This window comes from Carassius auratus, chromosome 8, assembly GCF_003368295.1.
Source record: "Carassius auratus strain Wakin chromosome 8, ASM336829v1, whole genome shotgun sequence".
Taxonomy (NCBI): domain Eukaryota; kingdom Metazoa; phylum Chordata; class Actinopteri; order Cypriniformes; family Cyprinidae; genus Carassius; species Carassius auratus.
The window spans coordinates 2564489-2587678 of NC_039250.1; the positions used below are offsets into that span (position 1 = coordinate 2564489).

At 35.6% G+C, this 23190-nt stretch overlaps 2 protein-coding genes across 2 annotated transcripts; one reads left to right on the forward strand and one right to left on the reverse strand.

Annotated features, from left to right (window-relative positions):
• The first annotated feature begins 3021 nt into the window (after positions 1–3021).
• LOC113106970 (tissue-type plasminogen activator-like) lies at positions 3022–16346 on the forward strand. The gene is made up of 15 exons (XM_026269066.1): positions 3022–3161; positions 6810–6900; positions 6997–7039; positions 8013–8147; positions 8442–8552; positions 9658–9832; positions 10031–10122; positions 10210–10384; positions 11024–11109; positions 11926–11988; positions 12105–12312; positions 12852–12988; positions 14182–14322; positions 14989–15137; positions 15417–16346. Exons 2-15 carry the CDS (start codon positions 6838–6840, stop codon positions 15576–15578), a joined length of 1740 nt encoding a protein of 579 aa, XP_026124851.1. The 5' UTR covers positions 3022–3161; positions 6810–6837; the 3' UTR covers positions 15579–16346.
• Positions 16347–17905: 1559 nt separating this feature from the next.
• On the reverse strand, positions 17906–19680 carry LOC113107913 (cell wall protein DAN4-like). Its single transcript, XM_026270750.1, has 5 exons — positions 19513–19680; positions 19136–19318; positions 18545–18664; positions 18329–18396; positions 17906–17995 (listed from the first exon to the last, which is right to left on the reverse strand). The coding sequence occupies exons 1-5, from the start codon at positions 19580–19582 to the stop codon at positions 17906–17908; spliced, it is 531 nt and encodes a 176-aa protein (XP_026126535.1). The 5' UTR covers positions 19583–19680.
• Positions 19681–23190: the final 3510 nt, after the last annotated feature.

Below are 23190 nucleotides of genomic sequence, written 5' to 3' on the forward strand. Positions count from 1 at the left end.
TTATTCGTGGAATAATATTATTTTACTGTGTCTCAGAGCTCTCCGGAGACAACATCAGCACATCACAGACCCTTTTTTTTAAATGTCCAAATAAAAATACCTTTAATGGATTTGTTCCTCGGAAATGTCCATTTTTGTTTTATAAGAGCTGCTGTGTTCCTAAATAGCCACAGTACACTGATAGGCCTGCTGTCCTGCGTCATTATGAATGAATGAAAGTGAATCTAATGGATCTTTTGGCTATGAGTAATACAGAAACTCTCAGATGTGGCCTGTGGAAACATGTCGTCCCATAGTAAATAAATGGCAGCAAGGTAAACAATTAATAAATCTTCTTAATCAGATGCTCTGAAAAAGCACATGTTGCCACATCTAAAAAGTTCTAGAGATCACTCGCTGATGTTGAAGTGATGAAGATGGCGTATGTGATGTCCTGAACGCCCAAGCTGCTCTCATCATGTTTACACTCAAGTTTCCTGTTTTTGTACACGATGCTTGATGAAACAAATCAATCCTAGCATACATCACATTCATAATAAACATGCTTGAGTCACGTAACACTGCACAGACTGTCACGAAGAGCACGACATGTATGACATAAGAAGATATCTTTCTCTTGTTCAGAATAAATTTGGCATGTCTACTAAAATAGTTGGCTTAATGACAAAAAAATAATAATAAAAAATTATAAATCTGCATTAAAAGAGCATTGCATTATGCAAATTAAGTTAAATTCAGTCTTAAAGACCAAAAACAGCCACTTTTCCACATTTTGTCAGTCTGTGTATGAGTGGTGAAGAGTTGACGAGTCACTAAATAATTTACAGAATCGATTAAATCAAAAAACACATTTTCATGCATCAGCGAAACAACCGAGTGAGTTGTTAAATCATTCGCTGAACCAATAGTAAAAAATAGGAAGCAGGAATATTTTCTTGTTTTCTGTGATTAAAGCCTCGTGCAATTATCAGAAACTACTTTTAAGTAGGCTTAATTATTTTTCTTTAATGAATGAAGTTTTTTTGGTGCTCCTCAAGTGCACATACACTGTAAAAATCATTTTATATAGGTTATAGAAGTACGTTTTACAGTAAATCTTTCTATAGTGTCTACTTTAAAATTGTCATGTGCATTTGTTTGTAGGCTACACCATTTTTTTTAGAGCAGATCTCATTATAACTACATATATGTTTCAAAGCCTATAGAAAAACCTTTTGCCTTCAACACTTTCATCTCAAATCACTTTTTGTCAGATATTTTGCTGCTTATGTGCTTTTTATAGAAATAAAAAAAATAAAGTAGACCCTATTACACTGTTAACTTTTTTTTTTTTACTGTACAGTACTGGCAGCATGGTTGCCAGCAAGGTACTGTATTTTGTTTTTCAGTAATTATACTGTAATTCAATTTACAGTACACAAAGCCAGTACTGTAATTGTACAAAACAGTATTTTACTGTATTTTTTTTCAGACTATTTATCTCACATGTTTGGACTTCTTCATAGTTTAATTCTGAGAGGGAAAAAGCCAGAATTGCTCGTTTATATCTTGAAAAAAAAATTATCAGAATTGGAAAAAAAATAAAAAATTCGATAAATAAACTCAGATTAGGCTACATCTCACAATTCTGCATTTATCGTAGGATGGCCTATTGTATTTTGCAGTTGTGTTTTTTATATAAAAATGTAGTTTTTCTTCCACCAGGCAGGGTAGACGCAACATTTAAGTTATGAAAAAAAACCAAGGGACTGAGAATGGTTCGAGATGTGTATTTACGAAAATCTGACATGATCTTTCAAGAATTATAAGAAAAATTTCACTTAGATAAGAAACATTTATTTAAATATCTCCAACTCACTTTTATAAGAGCAAGTCAAAACAATATATTAATGAAACCCACCACTTCAGACTCGGAAAAAATGTTGTTAAATGATAGTCAAAAGAAAATCATTATTTCTCAGTTTTATAATCCGATTATGTTTTACGTTTCTGAAAGATCTCATGATAGATTGAGAGCTTGGAAGGATGATTTGTCATTACAACTTTCAGAGGAAGACTGGCAGAATGCATGCACTGTAGTCCACACAACATTAATAAATACTCGTCTTAAAGTTATTCAATTTAAATGGTTAATGCGAACATTTGTGACTCCAGTGGATCTCTGTGGATATAATGGAAACATTCCTGATGCGTGTTCAAAGTGTAAACGATGTAGAGGAACACTGGCTCACTGTATGTGGCATTGCACAAAAATTACACTCATTTGGGAAGAAGGAAGAGACATTATTCAAAATATAATTTCCAAATATAATATTAGATCCAAAAATGTTTTTATCGGGCTTATATCCAGAGAAACATAACTATACTAAACATGAACGTACATTTATGTCTGCTTAACGCCAAAATATGATTTATTTTGTAAAAAAACATGTAGATCAAGAGGCACTTTATGGTTACGGCAGATGCTGTATGTGCTAAAAGGCAAACAGGGACTTTTTGAGAATATCTGGAATACATTTATTGATTATGCCACAGATTTGGATTAAACAGATGACAATGACTGAGATGTGTGGACACTGCAGTTCACTTCTGGATAATAATTTATACCACCTGATTTGTATAACTCATGTATTTTATTTTATATTTTTATTTTAAAGATAAGCGATAAATATTTGTAGACTGTTGCTTTGTACAGAGATGGCTTTATATATTCTGGCAATAAAAGTAGTTTTTATAATGAATTTTTATCTTACAATTATGTTTCTTAATGTTTTATCGAAATATCTCTTCATTCTGATTTTATATTTTCAACGTAAAAAAAAAAAAAATTGTGAGGTAAAAAACCATTTTAAACCTATGTTTCCGTGCTGAAACGGGCTTAGCTTTTGCTATCTTTCTTTACAATAACTGACACTTTAGATGTTGTCTAATAATGCCTTGCGTAGTTTTTGACTATGACGTCACTGACTCACTGATCTCCCACCCTAATCAGGATATTCCCCGCCCCACATCAGCATCATCATCATGGATAAATATCCTGAGATTCACGAGCTCAGACAGAGACACGGAGGAGACGGATCCGGAGAGACGCTTTAGTTCGGATTTAGACGCATTCACACGCACTGAAGAGGAAGCGGAGTACAGCGCGCTTGTTTCGAGAGGTGAGACGCGAAAACACACGCGCTATTTCACGATTAAACACGCGTTTGAGTCTAGAACAGGGCTTCATAGACAACAGCATCTTGGGGCATCACGAGCGCGTTTCGAGCCGGCATAACTGATGCAGGAAAACATGCCGATGGTGCCCTAAAATAGGCTCTCGTAGTTCGCAGCTAACTCGGATTTGAGACACCACTTAGAATGCATTTATTTCACCTAAATATTCTAAAAAAAAAAGTATTTACATATAGACTTGATGGGATTTTTGTGTCAATTTTACAGTCAATAGCGTAATATATATAACATAGCTATAATATAAGCAAAGTTAAGCATTTATTATATAAAGCCATACTTACTGTTATACAAACTGAGATTTGAGACACTTTTAACGGATTATGCACATATTTAACTACACAGACTAGTTGTTTCCTTAAGCAGCTATTATACCTGATTCTTCAAATTACTTATTTTGTAATTGTAAATTGTGATTTCAGGTTGATGCATTAATTTATTAAAATAAATATTGACATGTATTATACTTTACATAACTATCATTGAAGTCAAATCTAGTAGGCTATGTGTATATTATAGATCTAGTATTAAGGAATGTGATTTTTTTGGGTAAGACCGACTTTCAGTCAGTTTTTAAAATGTTTATACATTGTAAATTTTGTAAATGTGCAGTCGTTGCCTTGATAATCTATTTGTATTACCTGATTTAAACTTGTGAAAGCGATTTATGATGCACAGCTCAATATTGTCTGATCTGGTCTGGCTTGAATACAATTACTTTAGGTTTAGTCACAAGGAGCACTTTTGTATTTTCACAGTATATGTATAAAATGCAGAGATCTGTATACTACACTGCCTTCATCAGATGTTCCTCCAGCACTTACAGTACCCAGACTATCATTCATGTCAGACTCACGTGACGTTCAGGAATTCGTTATTCCCTTAATAACACTCTGCTGTGTGTAAATCCGTTCTTATCTGCAGAAGTAGGCTACGAAACTGCATGCTTGTACCATGAACATCCAGCACTGCGCGTCTAAAAGCGTCATTGCATGGGAGATACCAGGTGTCAGACACACTTTAGGACTGCTCCTAATCTAAAAAGGCTTGCAAAACTAACCTACCAGACCAGAATGAGCACAGACCGTCTCTGGCTTTCACTGAGATCAGGTTTATGGTGTATTACGGTCAGCACATTTACAGCACGCTCTAATGCATTAGCTCAGATTTACAGACACACTGTGTTGGTGGCTCTTTGTTGGTTTAAGTCAGATTCCTTTTAGGCTGCTCATAAATCACCAGGTCTGCTTGTGTAGACGTTATCATGTTACTAGTTGTTTTTGCCTTAAATTGCATGCATCTTCTCTTATCATGCACTCGTTCAGGATTTGTATTAATCGAGCGATTGGAGATGGACAGATGCAGGACATATAGACTTGCATTGAGAACGCTCTGTGTGTGTGTGTGTGTGTCTTTCTTTCTGAACACGGTGACTCAGTTTCACTCCTTTACAAGCTTTTCTACTCACTCATCACGTTTGCTGTAATCTATTCTTCTATTCTTTCCTCCCACGTGTCTTTCTGTTAGCTGGACAATGGTGCACTGTTCTGCCTTTGGGGCTGAAAGTAAGGATCGGATTTTACACAAATGCACACACACACATGTGTGTGTATGTGGATGTTAAATGTTGCATGTTTTTCCTTTCCAACAGTGCAACAACTCGTTTTCCAGTTAAAACATCCTTAAAACAAGATTAGATGAAGTTTAAAGTTAGAAATACTCAAGCCTGAGGGTGAAGTTTGTAGGCAAAGATCTTCATGTTTGAGGTCGAAATGTCAAAAAAAAAAGTGTCAAATGTGAGATTGAAGTTTGAAGAGAAAATACTCAAATGTGAGATTGAAGAACTTGGAAGACAGAAATACCCTTAAGATTGAGGTAAAAGTTCATAGACAAAAACATTCGTAAATCGGAGGTTGCAGAAGTTTAAAGGCAAAAGAATTAAAATACTCAAGTTTGAATTTGAAGACATTTGACGTCAAAAATACTCTTAAGCTTGTGACTGAAGAACCTTGATGACAAAATACTCAAGTTTGAGGTCGAAGAACTTCAAAGAAGACAGAAATACTCATACGTTCGAAGATGAAGTGTGTTAACAAAAATACTCTCGAGTTTGAGGTTGAGGAAATTTGCAGTCAAAAATTCTCAAGTTTGAGGATGAAGAAGGTTGTAGACAAAATACTCTTAATTTGAGGTAGTTGCCAGTCTGTGGTTTTAAATGCATGTGACTCATAAAGAGAGAGTTCATACGGACTCACGAGAGCTGCTGCACTTTGGGAATGAGGTCAAATATTAAAGAGACCAACAGAAGGAAAGGAAGTTGAGAGGAGAAAGAAAGAGAGGTGAGGTTGGACAGAATAGTGTCTTTCTGCAGGCGCTCGGCTCGCATCAGGTCAGACAGATCCGCGTGTGTTGTTTCTGTCGAGTCTGTGTGAGTCGTGAAGTAGTCTCTGTCTCATGGATGTGTGTTTTCTGTCTTGTGTCTGCTGGCTCCATATGTTTCCTGTAATGAACATGCAACAAACCGCTGCATTATACTGCACGAGTGCTGACTTTATGTGCATGTGTTTTTTTAGTGTTTAGTGGCAGATGTGTTTATTCTGACAAATAAACTGATGCAAGTGAGTCAGCCGTTTGACATACAGTACAGTGATGTTTGAGTTGCGTTTACAGCGCAAAAGGTTGTGGGTTCGATTCCCAGGGAACACATGTAAGGTAAAAAATGCGTAGCCTGAATGCACTGTAAGTCTCTTTGGATAAAAGCATCGGCTAAATGCATGAATGCAAATACTGAGATCACTGACTCTTCATCTCAGAGTTTGGTAGCTTGGCAAATGTGAGCACAGTTTGAGACATTATTGGGATATATTTACGGAAACATTAGAAGAGATGTGAGATTATTGGGGGATTTATCTTTAGAGAAAGATCTCCATTCAGGATTGGTGTTTAGGAGAAGCAGTTACGATTTAATAGAAATCAACAGGTATGTTTCTATTATTTACTCCTCTGGGTTTTTCCAAGTTTAAGTCAGTGCTGAGTGAATAATAATTGTTAAAAATGTACAACCGTTGCACTGAGGAGTGCTGGACAAACTGCTTAGGTTGTAATCTAGTAGATACAGTATGCATTGTTTTGTTCTTGCATGCGTTTTTTGAGATTCTACCCTTTAAATGTTGAAATAAAAAAGGTTTATTTTATAAGTCACACAAATACTGTATCATCATCTGTGTGTACAAGGATGTGGATGTGCACTGCATCCAACAGGAAGAGACCGTGAACTTCCTCTCCAGCTTCATCACACACACACACACACACACACACACACACACACAAAGACTTTCTTTGAGCCGCTGTGTGTGTGTTTGTGATGTGGTGGTCCATTATTAATTTATTTTCAGAAGCAGAAACTGGTTAGCATCACTTTATGGTTTTTATTTTATTGTATTAAGTTTTAAAGATTAAATACTGTTGTTTTTGACATTTTTAAACATTGAAACATTTTTTCCATTAATATATAAAAAGCAAAGTCTGAGCAATATAATTTAAATATGAAATGTGTAACAAACCTTTCTGTTTTGCAGGAGTTTACAGAGAAACCTTCAGGTCAACATGAATTTATTACTAAACCTGCTGTTGCTGCTTTTTACTTTGTGCTGCGCTGCAGATCCCAAAGTAAGTGTGTGTGTGTGTGTGTGTGTGTGTGTTAGTGAGAGAAAGAGATGTTAATGCATGATATCTGGATTGAACAACATTGTGTATCTCTGACAGGTGTTCAATATCAGACAGAAGAGAGGCATGCCCACAAATAGAGGTGAGGTTTATATTTTTATTTCATATATTTATATTGTTTTATATATTTTTTATGACCGCTAAGCTTCATCTCTGGCTATGATGCATGTATTGCATGCTATTTCTATTATTGTGCTAATTTCCTCTATGCATGGAATACAACACTAGCATATTCACATGGCCAGTAAAATACTTCTGCTTCTGTAATACGTCCATCATAGATAGATAGTGATGGGTTTTTCCTAATTAATGATTATTTAAGCATCTGGTAGTATCATATTTATCAGTGGCTTTTGTGTCTAAATTTGTCTTAGAAATACCAATTGATTTTAACACTACTAACCTAACTTTCAGTAGCGTAGCAGTAAATTAAAGACAGCTGTGTTATTGTGTAATATGCTTTTATAGCTTTTCTAATAATAACTAACTACCTTTACCAACGAGTAGCGCTGTAGCCCGACCGAATCCGATTCATTCTAGTGATTCGGTTCGTTCGAACAGATTTTGAATCGATTCGAATTCCACAATGTTTTGTTTATTCGGTTATATGTAACTTAAGATATTTTTTTTTTCTTGTGATACAGTTCCATACTGTCATCTTAATTGAGTTCATTCATATGGCTCTTGATTAAATCCTTATATATCAATTCTACTTATAATTTGACTCGTATTATTGGCAGAAGTATATTTAAAATGCAATCATATCCTCAGTATGTTGTTGTCCGTTAGGGGGCGCTGTGTACACAGTAAAAACATACGTCACACATTCACCATCAGAACTTTAATATTCAGAACAAACACTTCTGTTCAGAACGCTGTCTTTCATTCCAGACTGTAGCACCTTTTGTTTGTTTCTGTCCTCTATCTCTCTCTCTCTCTCTGTTCTGTCCCAGTCTGATGTGGAGGAGAAAACTTGAGTCATTTAATTTGCATCTATCCCTGACCACAACCATTATGTCTTAATTTCCATCTCATTTTGTGTCTGTGTGTGTCAGACGCTTGTGTGGACTCTTATTCGGCCGCGGTCAGAGACATTGGGGCGAAGTGGCTGCGATGGAAGGGTCAGAGAGTTGAATTCTGCGGCTGCAACTTTCAAGCAAGAGCTCAGTGTCAGGAGATACCGACGACCAGTGAGTGATCACACACTCAATCATTAAAGAAAGAGGACCATTTACTGTTTTACTGATAATAAGTGTATATTACGTATATTACGACTACCTGACCTCAATTTATTGATCCTTGTGTTGTAAAAGTCATTCTGTTTCTGAATTTAAAATGATGTAATCATTGTGCAAAACCACTTCACACCCAATTAATTACGAGTATTTTGGAAAGTCCAAAAATGTTCGTAGCACACTTAAAAATAGCATTTCTGAGCCATAAAATATATGTCATTTACAGATGTTTATTGCTCTGTTTTTCAGCATGTTTCGTGTCTCAGTGTTATAATGGAGGGAGGTGTAAAGAAGCTCTTTACTCCAGTGACTTCATCTGTCAGTGTCCTCCTGGCTTTACAGGAACACAGTGTGAAATCAGTAAGTCCTCAGCAAATACTGCTATTTATCACTGTTTAGAGGCTTTTAGTTACACTCATTTTACTTCGCTTTAAATCGCTTACTTATATATAATTTAGTTTTTGTTTTGCATTATTACTTGCCAGTAAAATCAGTATAACTTAATATTTAACTAGTATAAATTCGTAACTTATAACTAATTTTAGTATGATTAGTTGCTAATAAATTTAGTGTAACTAGTATAACTTGTTTTAGTACTATGACTTGCTTATGTAACTAGTACTATTTTTAGTCTATCATTTCTTGCTAGTAAAATAATTCTAATTAGTATAACTTACTATTTTTAGTATCAATAGTTGCTAGCTAGTTTACTTATATAATTTTGTTTTAGTTTTGCATTAATACTTGTTAGTAAAATCAATGTTACTTAACATTTTTTCGTGAACTAGTATAAATTACTAACTTGCTAATAAATGAAGAGTAACCAGTATAACTTATTTTAGTACCAGTACTTGCAAGAAAAAAATTAGTGTAACTAGTACACTAACTAATAGTTAGTACACTTACTGTTGCTAATAGTATTAGTTGCTAGTAAGACTAGCATAACTTACGGTTTTTCGAATTATTTGTTGCTAGTAAAAGTTGCATAATTACAATAACATACTAGTTTAAGTAGTATTAATTGCCAGTATATCTTACTATTTTTTAATCAATTTTTGCTAGTAAAATTGGTAAAACTAGTATTATTTATTGCTAGTAAAATAGTATACCTAGTGTAACTTATTCTTTTAAGTATAATTAGTTTAGTGAGTATAACTTTCTAACTTGTAACATTTATAGTATCATTAGTTGCTTATAAATGTAGTGTAATAAGTATAGCTTAACATTAGTATCTACTTACTAGCATATTATTAGTATCAGTACTTGTTAGTAACATTTCTGTCACTTAAAATTAGTAGTAAAATTACTAATAAAATTAGTGTATCATTACTTGCTAGTAAAATAAGCAGAATTAGTATAACTTACTACTTTGAGTATCATTAGTTGCTAGTAAAACTAGTATAACTTTGCATTTTTAGAATTATTAGTTACTAAAAAATGCTGTGTTTGCTTGTGTTTCTCTCAGACACAACTGAGCGGTGTTCCAGGGGTCAGGGGTCGGGTTACCGTGGCACCTGGAGCACGAGTGTGTCAGGACTGGAGTGTATGAACTGGAATTCCAGCTCACTCCGAGGGAAGAAGTTCACGGCCAGGAGACCAGAGGCAAACACACTGGGACTGGGAAACCACAACTACTGCAGGTGCACACACACTTCCTCCAGCCTTTATTCAGCGATGCATGAAACTAAACACTGGTGTCATATCGCTCTTTCATGCAATTTGCTAATTGATTTCCAATTGAAACCAAAATATTATTTTTGCTTTCATGCATTGAGCTGCATTGTGTTTCTGTGAGTACATTAGAAATAATCATATTTGGGTTGTGTTTTATTGCTCAGGAATCCAGATGGAGACGCTAAACCCTGGTGTTACGTTTATAAAAAGGCTCAGATCACATGGGAGTTCTGCTCTTTACCCACCTGCTTAATCGGTACAAACACTCAACACACACACACACACACACACACACATGCATATCTGTATACATATAGTGTGTGCTAAAGCCGTGTTGTTTCAGACCCCTATCTAGAGTGCTCACAGAGATCCGGTCAGACCTACAGAGGGACGAAAGCTGTCTCACGCAGCGGTTTGAAGTGTCTGTCGTGGGATTCACCTGCAGTGTCTCAAAAGATCTACAATGCTTGGAGATCTGACGCAAGAGACATCGGCATCGGCAGCCACAACTTCTGCAGGTACAGTGAAATATGCATTGAATTCAGTTAGAAATGCATTAACATTAACTAGTTCCAGCTTCCAGTGCTGCTTAAGCTTCTGTGTTTCTTTATAAATCTGGTTGTGATCCTATTGAACATTTTTTTAAACTTCAGCACACTTTTTGTTCCTTTTTTTTTTTAGACCCTTCTTCAATTTCTTTACTTAACAAACATGCATTATCATTAAAAACAAAAACTCAAACTAAAAAAAATAAATAAATAAATACTAAAATAAAATTATAACACATTCAAATAAAAAAACCTTTTTAGAAAGTATTAAGGCATTTTTTTCAGGTGCTTTAAGGATTGAAATTATAAATACATTTTTAAATACCCACAAAACTTGGAGCAACTTTAAAAATGCACAGTCTTTTAAATAAAACGTAGATATAATCAAAACATTATTATAACACAAAAATTCAAAGTCTTTGTTTTGCATAAACACACCATATATATGTATCTATATCAAAGTACTATTTATGTGAAGTGTTTCTGTTCACTTCATAGGCACAACAACAGCTCTTAACCTTTACGTGTGATACAGACACTGTCTTAATGTTTCTAAAACATCAGAAATCAGCTGTGCGTCTCTAACTCTCTGGCTGTTTTCCCTCACAGGAACCCGAATGGTGACCTGGGCCCCTGGTGTCACGTCTATAAAGGGTCTCAGCTGGTGCGGGAGCTCTGTGACGTCCCTAAATGCCGTAAGTGTGCATGCTGCCATGACAAACATGACTCACTGATGCACTTCACTGTTCGGGCTTGGAGTGATTAAAGGGTTAACATTTGTGGAATCTCCAACATTTATGTGGATCGATGTTTACAGCATTTTGAAAGTGTTCCACCAAATAAAAGCTTGTTTTTTTAGTGTCATAGAGAATATGTCATTATTTTATAGTTTTGGTTTTAATTATTTGAGTACAATAACTCAGTTAAACTTTATGTGTTTATGAAAATTAGAAATGTTTCTGACAGCTAACTGTATCAGCTGATTTTTTTTTAATATTATTTGAATTAATGAGTTTTTATTTCAAGCAATGAAAATGTTTTTTATTGGTTAAGTTAACGATAATAACCTTGTTAGATATCTTCAAAGCCGTACAATGTTTGAAAGGGCTGAATTTAAGACATAAATATTAGTATTGTAAACAAATATATATTTTCATAATTAGCTAATAATAATATATGATAATAATAATCATTATTATTATTATTATTGTTTTTACTCATTATTAAAAATAATAAATAACACAAAATTAAATAAACAGATAATAAGGATAAAAACAATTATTATTGTCCTTCTTTAACTAATAATAATAATGATTATTATTTATTATTTTTAAAATTATTATTCAATTGAATGATGTTCCTTAAATAGTTGAGTGAATGTAATGTGGACTCAGAATGTGCCACGTTTTGATTAAAATCCACTGTTCATGTTTAAATCAGTCCTGACATATTTATTTTTCTACATTTTGTGTGTGGTTGCTCTTTTAACAGTGTTTGTCTTGCTTCCGCAGCGAGGAAAACTCCATCCTTCACCACACTTGGCCAACGAGCCCCGAACACCATCAACACTCAAGGTGAGACGTGAAAGATAACTAGACGTCGTGGTGTAAATCTTATGATGAAGGCGACTGGTGTTTTCCCTCACATGTGTTCTGGGATCGTGATCTCTTGAGTGTTCTCTCGCGCTCAGGTTCCTGCGGTCAGCGGGTGGAAGCTCCTTCAAACTCTCTGCCCATGTATCGGATCCGTGGAGGTCAGGTCAGTGACATCAGAGAGCAGCCGTGGCAGGCCGCCATGACCGTCTATCTGCCACGCAAAAGATCTTACAGCTTCCTCTGCGGCGCCGTCCTGATCGACTCCTGCTGGATCCTCACGGCCGCTCACTGCTTCCAGGAGAGGTGTGTGTGTCCGCTTCACTTCCTACTTCACCTATAACATTAAAGATCGATTAACTTGAGCTTCAAATAAAAATGAACGACAAACAGAAGCGAGTTAATGCTTAAAACAAGAAGAAATATCAATAGGATATATGAAAGCTTCCCTTTTAACGATTTTTTTCAGATCCCACTGGCAGATATTTGTTCTTGTTTTAATCGAGCTCGCCTTATTTTGATCAGTTTCTTTATTTCTTTTTTTGTTTTCAAGTCTTTTATTATAAATTAATTAAAGAGTAATGGGAACCAGCTATAAAATATATTTTTGAATGCTTATGCAACTCATTGTGTAAACATGTACATGCACTGGTTGTGTTTCCTTCAATTACTTGATTAAATATGCTTTTCTTGCTTTACATTTACCTTCATTAAACCTCCAGAAACCCTGTAATGGAAGAAAATGGGAATTTATGTTTTAAAGATTTTTTTTGAATTTGTAAAAATTTATTTTTTTATTATTATTGTTATTATTTTTAATCATTTGTCTTCTGTAATTGGTTTAGATTTGATGCGAATCGTCTTCAGATTGTTCTGGGTCGAACCTTCAGGCTTCAGAACTCCAGCAGCGAGCAGATCCTCGACGTGGAGAAATACTGGATCCATGAGCAGTACAACGACGACACGTTTGACAATGACATCGGTGAGACTTCAGATCATTCACTGAGCAATCACACACACTCCACTAGAATCTACACTCTTACACACATGAAACAGATCCTATACATATACATAAATGCATTAATTTGATTTAATTTAATTTATATATACATATACACTATTGTTTAAAAATGTGGGGTCAGAAGGGTTTTGTCATGGTTTTAAGTCTCTTCTGCTCACCAAAGCTGAATTTATTTAATTAAAAATGCTGTAAAAATAGAGAAATATTATTAGAATTCACTAATATCACTTATATGTGAATATCTCTTAAACTGTAATTTATTTCTGTGATGTGCAGCTGTATTTTCAGCATCATTCCTCCAGTCTTCATTGTCACATGATCTTCAGAAATCATTCTAATATGATGATTTGCTGCTTAAGCAACATTTCTGATGTTGAAAACGCATTAATGCAATAAGCCTCCACAAGCTGTGGTTTACAGTGAATTTATAACAGCTAAGGGGCTTTCTTAGGCACGACATGAAGCAGAGATCACAGGGCTTATTGCTTTTATGAAACTGTTATCCCATATACATAGTGAGGTTTCACAAAATAAAACCAAGCAAACAATGTGTAATGATATTAATAACAACAGTATTCTTCCATCAAACAATGTAGTTCCCACTGATCTATAATATATTTATATATAGATATAGATATAGATCAGTGGTAGTTCCTCAGAAACCGTTGTGGTTGCTACAAAGTGGTTGCCGAGCAACACACAGAAGTAAACAAAGGTGTGTTACTTTGTAATCTACAACAGCTTCGATCATGGCTCAGCCAATCAGAATCAAGGACCGGAACTATCCGTTTTATAATTTATTTTCCAGGATACTTTGATGAATAGAAAGTTCAGAAGAACAGCATTTATTTAAAAGTGAATCTTTTGTAACTTTCAGTGATTTTAATGCATCCTTTCTGAATAAATGTATCTTCAGTAGAATCTTTCTGACCCCAAACTTTAGAACGGCAGTGTGTTTAGATTTTACTAAATCAATCTATTGACTAATCCTAAAAGAGGTTTTGATATTTATTTGATATATATTTAATAGCACATATTATCGAGTATATTAGCATGTACTGTTATTTGGTCATCATTTCAGTATTTATAAAGTTTTAAATGTCATTTGAGTTCTGAGTGATTTTTTTTTTTTGTCTTCTTCCTCGTGTCTTCAGCTCTGCTCAAGTTAAAGAGTGAGTCTGGTATCTGTGCCGTAAACTCTCCAGAAGTTCTGCCTGTATGTTTACCAGAACCTAACCTGGTTTTACCGGATCTGACGGAGTGCGAGATCTCTGGTTACGGGAAAGAGACAGAGTGTAAGTTTTCTGATCAGAAGTACTGTGTGCCACACTTACATATTTCACTGCAAAAAACTTTTTTAAGTTCAACTTTTTAGAATGGATCTAAAACTCCTTCATAGAAGATGGGAATCAACACTGCAGGAAATTAAATATAATTCTTTAATCGAGTGTATTTTGTTTTATCACACTGGCAGATTCTTTCACATGCTTTAAAAATTAGTGAAAGCATCTGCAGTGCTGTTGCTGTAAAAAAAAAAAAAGAAATGAAATAAAAAGAAAAATAGTGAAAAATTTGCCAGTTGAGTAAGACAACAATTTTTTTTATAAATATGGGAAAGACAAAATAATTTAAGAAGAAGTGAAAAATCAGGGCAGTAATGCAGTAAGACAATAAAAACAATAATAATAATAATAATTTATAAATAAGTGAAAAGCTACCAGTACAGTGAGACAAAACTTTAAAAGTTAAAAAACAACAACTTGCAGTGCAGCAAGTGAAACCCAGTCTTAAAATCATGTGCAGTGTTGCTTAAGTAAACTTCCCTTGTTTGAAGGACTTAAGATAAGGACAAGATAAAACATTAATTACGTTTTTTTGCAGTGCTTCTTGATTGTCCAAATAACACTAAAGTGACTGAGGAATGTATGTTAATGTTTCTTTCTTCTGTTGTCATCTCTCAGTTTCTGCGTTTAACTCAGATCGAATTAAGCGTGGTCGTGTGCGCTTGTGGCCGCAGGAACAGTGTGTCCCGGAGAAGCTGGCCGACCGTGTGGTGACCCCAAACATGCTGTGCGCGGGAGACACACGCAACCTGGACGACGCCTGCAAGGTAACCACACATTCAGCCTCGGTTTGCATTACCAGTGTTGGGGAAAGCAACACTTTTAAAAAATAATGCATTACAATATTGCCTTACTCCCTTTTTATGGAATTAAAAAAAAAAATACTTTTGAGTTACTTTTTAAAATCTGGGCAGAGCTTGCGTCTTTTATTTTAAAATAAAAATGTTATTCTACAAATGTGACCCGTGGACCACAAAACCAGTATTAAGGGTCACATGAATGATTTGTGCGTGTTGGTTGATTGGTTTCTCCCGGTGGTTCTTCAGGGGGATTCCGGCGGTCCTCTGGTGTGTCCCAAAAACGGCAGGATGACTCTGATGGGTTTAATCAGCTGGGGCGACGGCTGTGGGAAGAAAGACACGCCTGGCGTTTACACACGTGTCACAAACTACATAAACTGGATCTCCAGCAAGATGAGGGCAAACTGAGCCACAAACGAACCGCATTCAAACAAAATACAGTGTGAGAGTAATGTGATTGGGAGAACGCCTGCATTCACCAACCTTCACGCCTACTCGACTCTACATTTGACCTGCTCTCTGGGTTTGAGTGGCATTTAAGGGGGACACATGGGATTCTGCGAGTCAGTCATTGAAATCTGACTCCAAAGACGGTTTTTAATTTATAACACACAACGTGTCCCTCAGTTTACAAAAGGACAACATGCAGAAATGAAATGCATGATATAGGCTTCTAAAGTGCAAACTCTGATGCATTAAAAGTAGTTTGTTTTAAAATGATAATGGATTTAGAGGCACTTTTGCTTTGCTTTTAAATAGTGAAGATGTGAGTAAGCGACTGATGGCACTTTCCTGAATGTGTGATGCTTTATAATGTTTGTTAAATCGTAATTATTTTTAAAACTAAACATCTGCTGACTTCGTTTTGGTGGACCGTGTTGCTGTGTTGATGCAAACACTTTCATTTGACTGTATTTGATACAACTTATTTGACTTCAAAATGTCTTTAGGAACACAGATCTAACATTATTGCAGACTTTAGATGTTGGGATGCATATTAAGTTAACTAACTATTTAAGTATTTTACCTCTTTTATACCATTTATACAAATATGCAGCTAGTTCTAAATTATTGTTTTTATATGGTAAATGCCTGTATGTTTTTTTTTCACCTGACAATTTATAAAACATGAATTGGAAAATGTCCTTTGTCTCCTGTATAAAAATATTTATTTCAGATTCAGAAGATGTGAATTTTTTTCAGCAAGTGTTTTGTGAATTCAAACTGTCTATTTAGTCAAGCTGGGTAATGGGTTAGTGATTTGCAGCAAAAGCTAATTTCCTTGTGTTTATTTCCTTTATATAAAACATATTGAAGCCGTTTCTGCCACTGAATAAAAAATTAAAAAAGTAACTGTGACTTTTTATCTAACAATTGCAATTTGTTTTTATTGCAATTCCGGGTTTACATCTCACAATTCTGACTTTTTTCTCTTCATTGCATGATACAAACTCTTCATTTTGCATTCACCAAAATTGCGATATAAACTCAAAGTTGCGAGTTATGAAGTCAGTATTGCATGATATAAAGTCACAATTACAAAAGAAAATTGAGTTTAACTTGCAATTCTGAGAAATAAAATCAGTATTGCATGATATATACTCACAATTGCAAAAAAAAACTAACTAAAAATTTATCTAAACTCGCAATTCTGATAAATAAATTTAGTGATATAAACTCGCGAGTTTGTCACAATTCTGAGAAATTAAGTAAAACTTGTGATATAAATATGAAGTTGCGAGTTATAAAGTCAGTATTGCTTGGTGTGGCTCCTTTACTCATAAGGAAGATTAAGTAAAACAGTCTGACACCATGGTATAATGAGTATACTCGCTCCCTAAAGATAGCAGCCCGGAAAATGGAGCACAGCTCGAGGAAAACAAAACTAGAGGTATTTCGTATTGCTTGGCAGGAAAGTAACCTATCCTACAGAAAAGCATTAAAAACTGCTAGATCTGATTACTTTTTGTCTCTTTAAGAAGAAAACAAACATAACCCCAGGTATTTATTCAATACAGTGGCTAAATTAACGAAAAATAAAGCATAAAATTTTAGCAATTCAGCCGTCAGCTACAGAATCACATCAGACAGTGCACTATAGACTCCCCGAGGGGTTAAAAAAACTAAATTTTTTACTCCTTTGCTAAATCGAGGGAACGCAATAGTAATCGTATGCACGTTTTAGTACATTGGGGAAACGAATTACATAATGTACTGCGGGGCTCCGTATATATATCTATATATTGTGAGATAAAAAAATTTGGAATTACTTTTTTTTTTTGTGGCAGAAATGGGCTTCCATAAAAACATGCTCTCTAAGTGTAGGAAAATGTCCTTAAATGTCTGAACTAATTAAAACCGTAGGTGATTAAAAATCAAGCAATGAAGACATTATTTTATTAGGCCGTCTCACGCTGGTGTCTGGTCCTGATGAAGCAGTCTGGTCTAGTCTTCTCATAGTTAAATGGGTTTCAGGACAGTGGAGGCCAAACTCTGCAGCTGCTGATAAAATCTAGTCATTGGTTTCCACATTTCCTGGAAAAGCTCAGACAAACTCATGGAGCAGCAGCAGGAAACACATAGCACTAATAATCACAAAACCCAACAATTATAATAGTTTGCTTGTTTTTATTTTCTTACTGAGTTCACAAGAGTTCTTCCTCATAATTTCAGTTCAATCCTCATAAAAAAATAAAATAAATAAAAAATAGAAAAATGAAGACAATGACTCAGTTCTATGGTGATAACTTTTTAATTTTCGTGATTTTAACAGAGAAGTTGCCAGTATAATTCGCTCTTAAGAAATTCTCCAGCACTTTGCCAATCTGAAAAGAAAAGAAAAATGACTGAAAGTGAGAAAACAGCAGGTTTAGAAAAAGCATTGCACAATAAAGCTGTGTCCCAATTCACACAGAATAGAAATGCTAAACAAGTTATTTTAGCCAATGAAATCACTTTGGGGCCTTAAAGGAACATGATGCCACACCTGCTCACTATAAATTTGACTGAAGAATGACTGAGGCTGAAACTTGATGCTAGTGATTTGTTTTATAGTTTGTACACACATAGGTAATCCTTTCTTCTACGTAGCTAAAACTGTCGATTCCCATCACAGTACATTTAGCGTGTAGTATAATTATCAAACATGCTCCTCTTACCTCAAACAGTTCAGCCTGACGCTCTTCTTCAGTCAACGTCTTCACCTTCATCTCGAGAATAGTAATTACTGTGAGAACCAACAATACCAAAACACATTTTAGAGATTTCATGTTCGGCTGCAATAGTGATGGTAAAACTTAACCTACAAATATATATGCACACAAAATTATGAATGAATTCTAATAGGGACCTCGCAATGCTTGGGCCTTAATTACCTTTGGGTGGAGCTGAGGTGGAGCTGGAGGTAGGAGCCGTGGTCGAGATGGAGGTAGTAGCCACAGTGGAGATGGGGGTAGGAGGTGCAGTGGTGTCGAAGGGAGGATCAAAAGTTGGATCTGCAGTGGAGCCGAAGGTAGAAAAAAATCCAAATACTGGGAAAAACGCCTTTGAAGTTGTCCAAATGAATTTGTTACAATGCATATTACAAACCAAAAATGAAGTTTTGATATATTAACGTTAGGAAACTTACAAAATATCTTAATGGAACATGATCTTTACTTAATATCCTAATGATTTTCAGCATAAAAGAAAAAAGAGCCAGTGAGCAACAGACTTTCAAAATAATAAAATATTTTTTATTTAATAAAAAATTAAAAAAAATGTGTTAATGTACGATAAAATAAAATTCGGGTTTAATTAATTAATACAATAAAGCTATAATAACGCGTTAACTTGCCTAGTCCTAATTTGAATAAAAATTGTATTCCTAATTTTTATCAAATCTAAATCTAATATCAATATTACAATATTACAATATTAAGTTTGAGAAGCATTGTAATATTACATTTAAATGTTCAGGTTATTACATGCTGGTGGATGTGCTGTAGATGTTGTGGTAGTTGGTGCTGGTGAAGATGTTGATGTAATTATTGCTGGTGCTGGTGGGGTTGTTGTTGTATTCTGTGCTGGTGTAGGCGGTGTTGTAATAGGTAAGGAGGTGGTAGTTGCAGTAGTTGTAGTTAGTCCAGATGGAGTGATACTAGTTTGAGCTGTGGAATTAAAGAAACGTTTGATATCATCAATCAGAGCATCAGTCAGAATCTGTTGAGTTATAATTCCTGATGGTGCTGTGAGTCTCTCAAAGTGTTTATAATGAATGAAATCAGAGTTGGATCTGATTTTGTATTGAAAACTATATGTCAAAATCTGACACAGATTAGAGTGCAGCAGATGTGAACGTTACCTGTGGTTAAGCAGCTGATTGTGGCGAGTACACAGCCGATGAGCAGAACAGCGGGAGCCATCGAACACATTCAGTGTGTGTCAGACCTCTGCTAGTGATGTTTTCACTCTGCTCCTCCAGATAATGTGTCTGTCCTGCCTCCTCACAACACACTTTTGTCAAAGACAAATAAATCAAAATCTGACTCTTATGTACAGAGATCCTGAAATACTGGATTATTTTGCAATGCTGTCAGAATACCCGATGAAGGCTGCTGACAAAATGCTTCTGGGCTTGACAGTCATTTGAAAAATGAGACATATGAAATTGAATCTTATTTGCAATGCAGAAAGACAGTTCTTAAAATGAAGAAATTAATGATTGATGCATTTAAAAAAATCTAAACTATTTAAACTATTACTTGCACATACTTCTTTATTGTAACTAATTGAAACCTTTAGACTTAAAGCTATTTGTTTGGGTTGGCAAGAGTTTTTCATAATGGGTTGATTTTCAGTGCAATACACAAATAGAAATCTCAAAAATTAAGAAGGTCGAAACAATCGAAAAAGCAGGGGCTCCTTTCCCATCATATTCTGACATTTCTTTACACATTTTTTACATAGTTTGCTTAAGGCATGTACAGTGCTTGAATGTTTAAGATTAAAGCACGCACACACACAAAAAAACTACTTTAAGCAAATGCAATGTTTTTGTTGACCTGTCACCATAAATAATCAGATCTCATATTAAAATAGTAAAAGTCCTGCATCAATGAGGATTTATTAATTTCTGTTCCTCTCAGTCTTAGTCAAAGCATGTAGTGCAAGTGATCTGGATGCAGTCAAACAGTGAGAAACGCTCCTCTCACCTGTAAAAAGACGCTCTTCTTCAGTGGATGATTCCTCGGCCAAAACCTCTACTTCCAGGTTAGTGAGCAATGTCAGAACATCTGCAAAATACAGTAAAAAAAAAAAAAAAAAAAAAAATTTTAAGTACAAAAAAAAAAAAAAAATCATAAATGTAGTGAAACGTGATGGAAAAAAGTACACCTGTTCCAACATACAGTATAAGTGCAGTGCAAATACAAATTCTTTTGCAGATGCCATTTCAAAGGTCAGCACAAATATGTGTTGCACAAGCACAGCGTCAATCAAGTTTTCAAAAATGTGTTTTTGAAGTTTTGCACCATGTGAACAGAACTTGATGCAAAATAGCCCTTTAAACCTGATACAGAATAATATGAGTAAAGTAAAGATAAGATAAATAATAAATAAGATATTTATTAAGTTTTCATAAATCAGAATGTAGAATACAGTAAGCTTATTATTTCAGCACAGATGTGAGTCACTTCTCCTAATTCAGTATGAATGTTTCGGAATAAATTTTAACAATTTAATCACACAAAAAACAAACACTAAGGAGCCCGAGTTGTCATTGTAGTAGTAATAGTAGCAGCCGCACTGGTCACTCCAGGCCGTGTGGTTTCTAGGATGACGGTCACATCACTGACGTCACTAGTCTCAGTAATAACTAAAGGTGGAGAGCTAAAGGTTGATATGTAGCCAAAGAGCTCAATCTGAGCAAGACATGACTTATACATGATTACAACAAAGACATATTTCTGTGCATGGATGTTTTTCACTCGTGGAATGTAGCTGAATGTAGGAATGTAGAAACTGGTTGATGAACTGACTGTAGTTGTAGTTCTAGTAGTTAGTGGTGTAGTTGGTGTTGTAGTCGACGCTGTTGTAGGTATTGTTGTAGTTGTAGATGGTGCAAGAGTATGCAGTGTTGTAGTTGTAGTTGCTGCTGGTGTAGGTGGTGCTGGTGCCAGAGTGACAGTTGTAGTTGGTGCTTGTGTAGGTGGTGTTGTAGTTGTAGTTTGTGCTGGTGTAGGTGGTGTTGACCGCCTTGTCTTACTCCACGTGACAAACTGAATCTTGGTGTGGTTTCAAATTTGAGCTTAATAACACTTGTATTATTTCTGTATAATGTCCTGATGGCTTTACAGAAATGATCTCCAAACCCAAATTTTCTTTAGGCTTTTCAAGAACTCTATCATTTGTTTGGAGACGATCTATAGAGACATTCATAGCATTGGATCTTTCCAACCTAAAGAAATAGGCTGAGTTCTGTTCTCCTTCTTCCAGCCATTTTTTCCTGGATCTAACATATGCTCCTTTTGATTTGGATCTGTACAGGTCATCTAATTTATTCTGTAGATTAGAGTATTCAGTGTTTTGAGTCTCTGACAGTGGTTCCACAACTGATAAAGAACAAAGCTGTGAAAGAACTTCAATTAATCTGTTTTGTTTTGCTATAATACTTCCAAATTTTCTTAAGAATTTCCCTCATTCATATTTTAAAAGCTCCCAATTCCGTCCATAAGATTTTTCTAATTAAGCTCTTTTTCAATAAATTTGGATTAAGTTATCAATCTGTTCTTTGACCTTTTCATATTTAAGAAGAGAATTGTTAAGTTTCCAAAGTGACACTTTAGAAGTATTAATTGTAGTATTTTGTTGTAAATTAATTGAAATATAAATGGCATTATAGTCAGTCAGTGGACTGTTACTAATATTAATTGAGATATTATTATTTATTAATGTTTTAGAGATCAACCAATAATCGATTCTAGACTGTCTCGAGGGGTCTTTGTTACACCGTGTACTGTACCTATTACATCTGGGTATATTTCTCTCCATATGTCAACTAAATCAAATTTATCTATAAACGCAATCAGATTTGAGTTTGGAGAAGCTAGAATGTTATTCATTACTATGTTAAAGTCACCACCTATCATGAATCATTTGATTAATTTGAGTCAGATCGGGACGTCAGAGCGGGTCCGCGAATCATTTGAGTCATATCGCGACTTCAGAGCGGGTTCGCGAATCATTTGAGTCAGATTGGGACTTCAGAGCGGGCCCGCGAATCATTTGAGTCATATCGCGACTTCAGAGCGGGTTCGCGAATCATTTGAGTCAGATTGGGACTTCAGAGCGGGCCCGCGAATCATTTGAGTCATATCGCGACTTCAGAGCGGGTTCGCGAATCATTTGAGTCAGATCGCGACTTCAGAGCGGGTCCGCGAATCATTTGAGTCAGATCGCGACTTCAGAGCGGGTCCGCGAATCATTTGAGTCAGATCGCAACTTCAGAGCGGGTCCGCGAATCATTTGAGTCAGATCGGGACTTCAATGCGGGCCCGCGAATCATTTGAGTCAGATCGGGACTTCAGAGCGGGTCCGCGAATAATTTGAGTCAGATCGGGACTTCAGAGCGGGTCCGCGAATCATTTGAGTCAGATCGCAACTTCAGAGCGGGTCCGCGAATCATTTGAGTCAGATCGGGACTTCAGAGCGGGTTCGCGAATCATTTGAATCAGATCGGGACTTCAGAACGGGTCCGCGAACCATTTGAGTCAGATCGCGACTTCAGAGCGGGTTCGCGAATCATTTGAATCAGATCGGGACTTCAGAGCATAGACATCATATAAGTAGACGCCCTATTGGCCGCTGGGCGACGAGATTTGCGGCCGCCATCTTGAACCGGTCGTACTCCTAGTTTCGTTGCGTAGCAGCAGTTAAGATGCCAGAGCACTGTGCAGCATTTTCCTGTTCTAATCGGCGGACCATCGCAAGTACGGCTCGGGATTACTTTTCACAAGTAAGATTTAACATTACTATTATTATT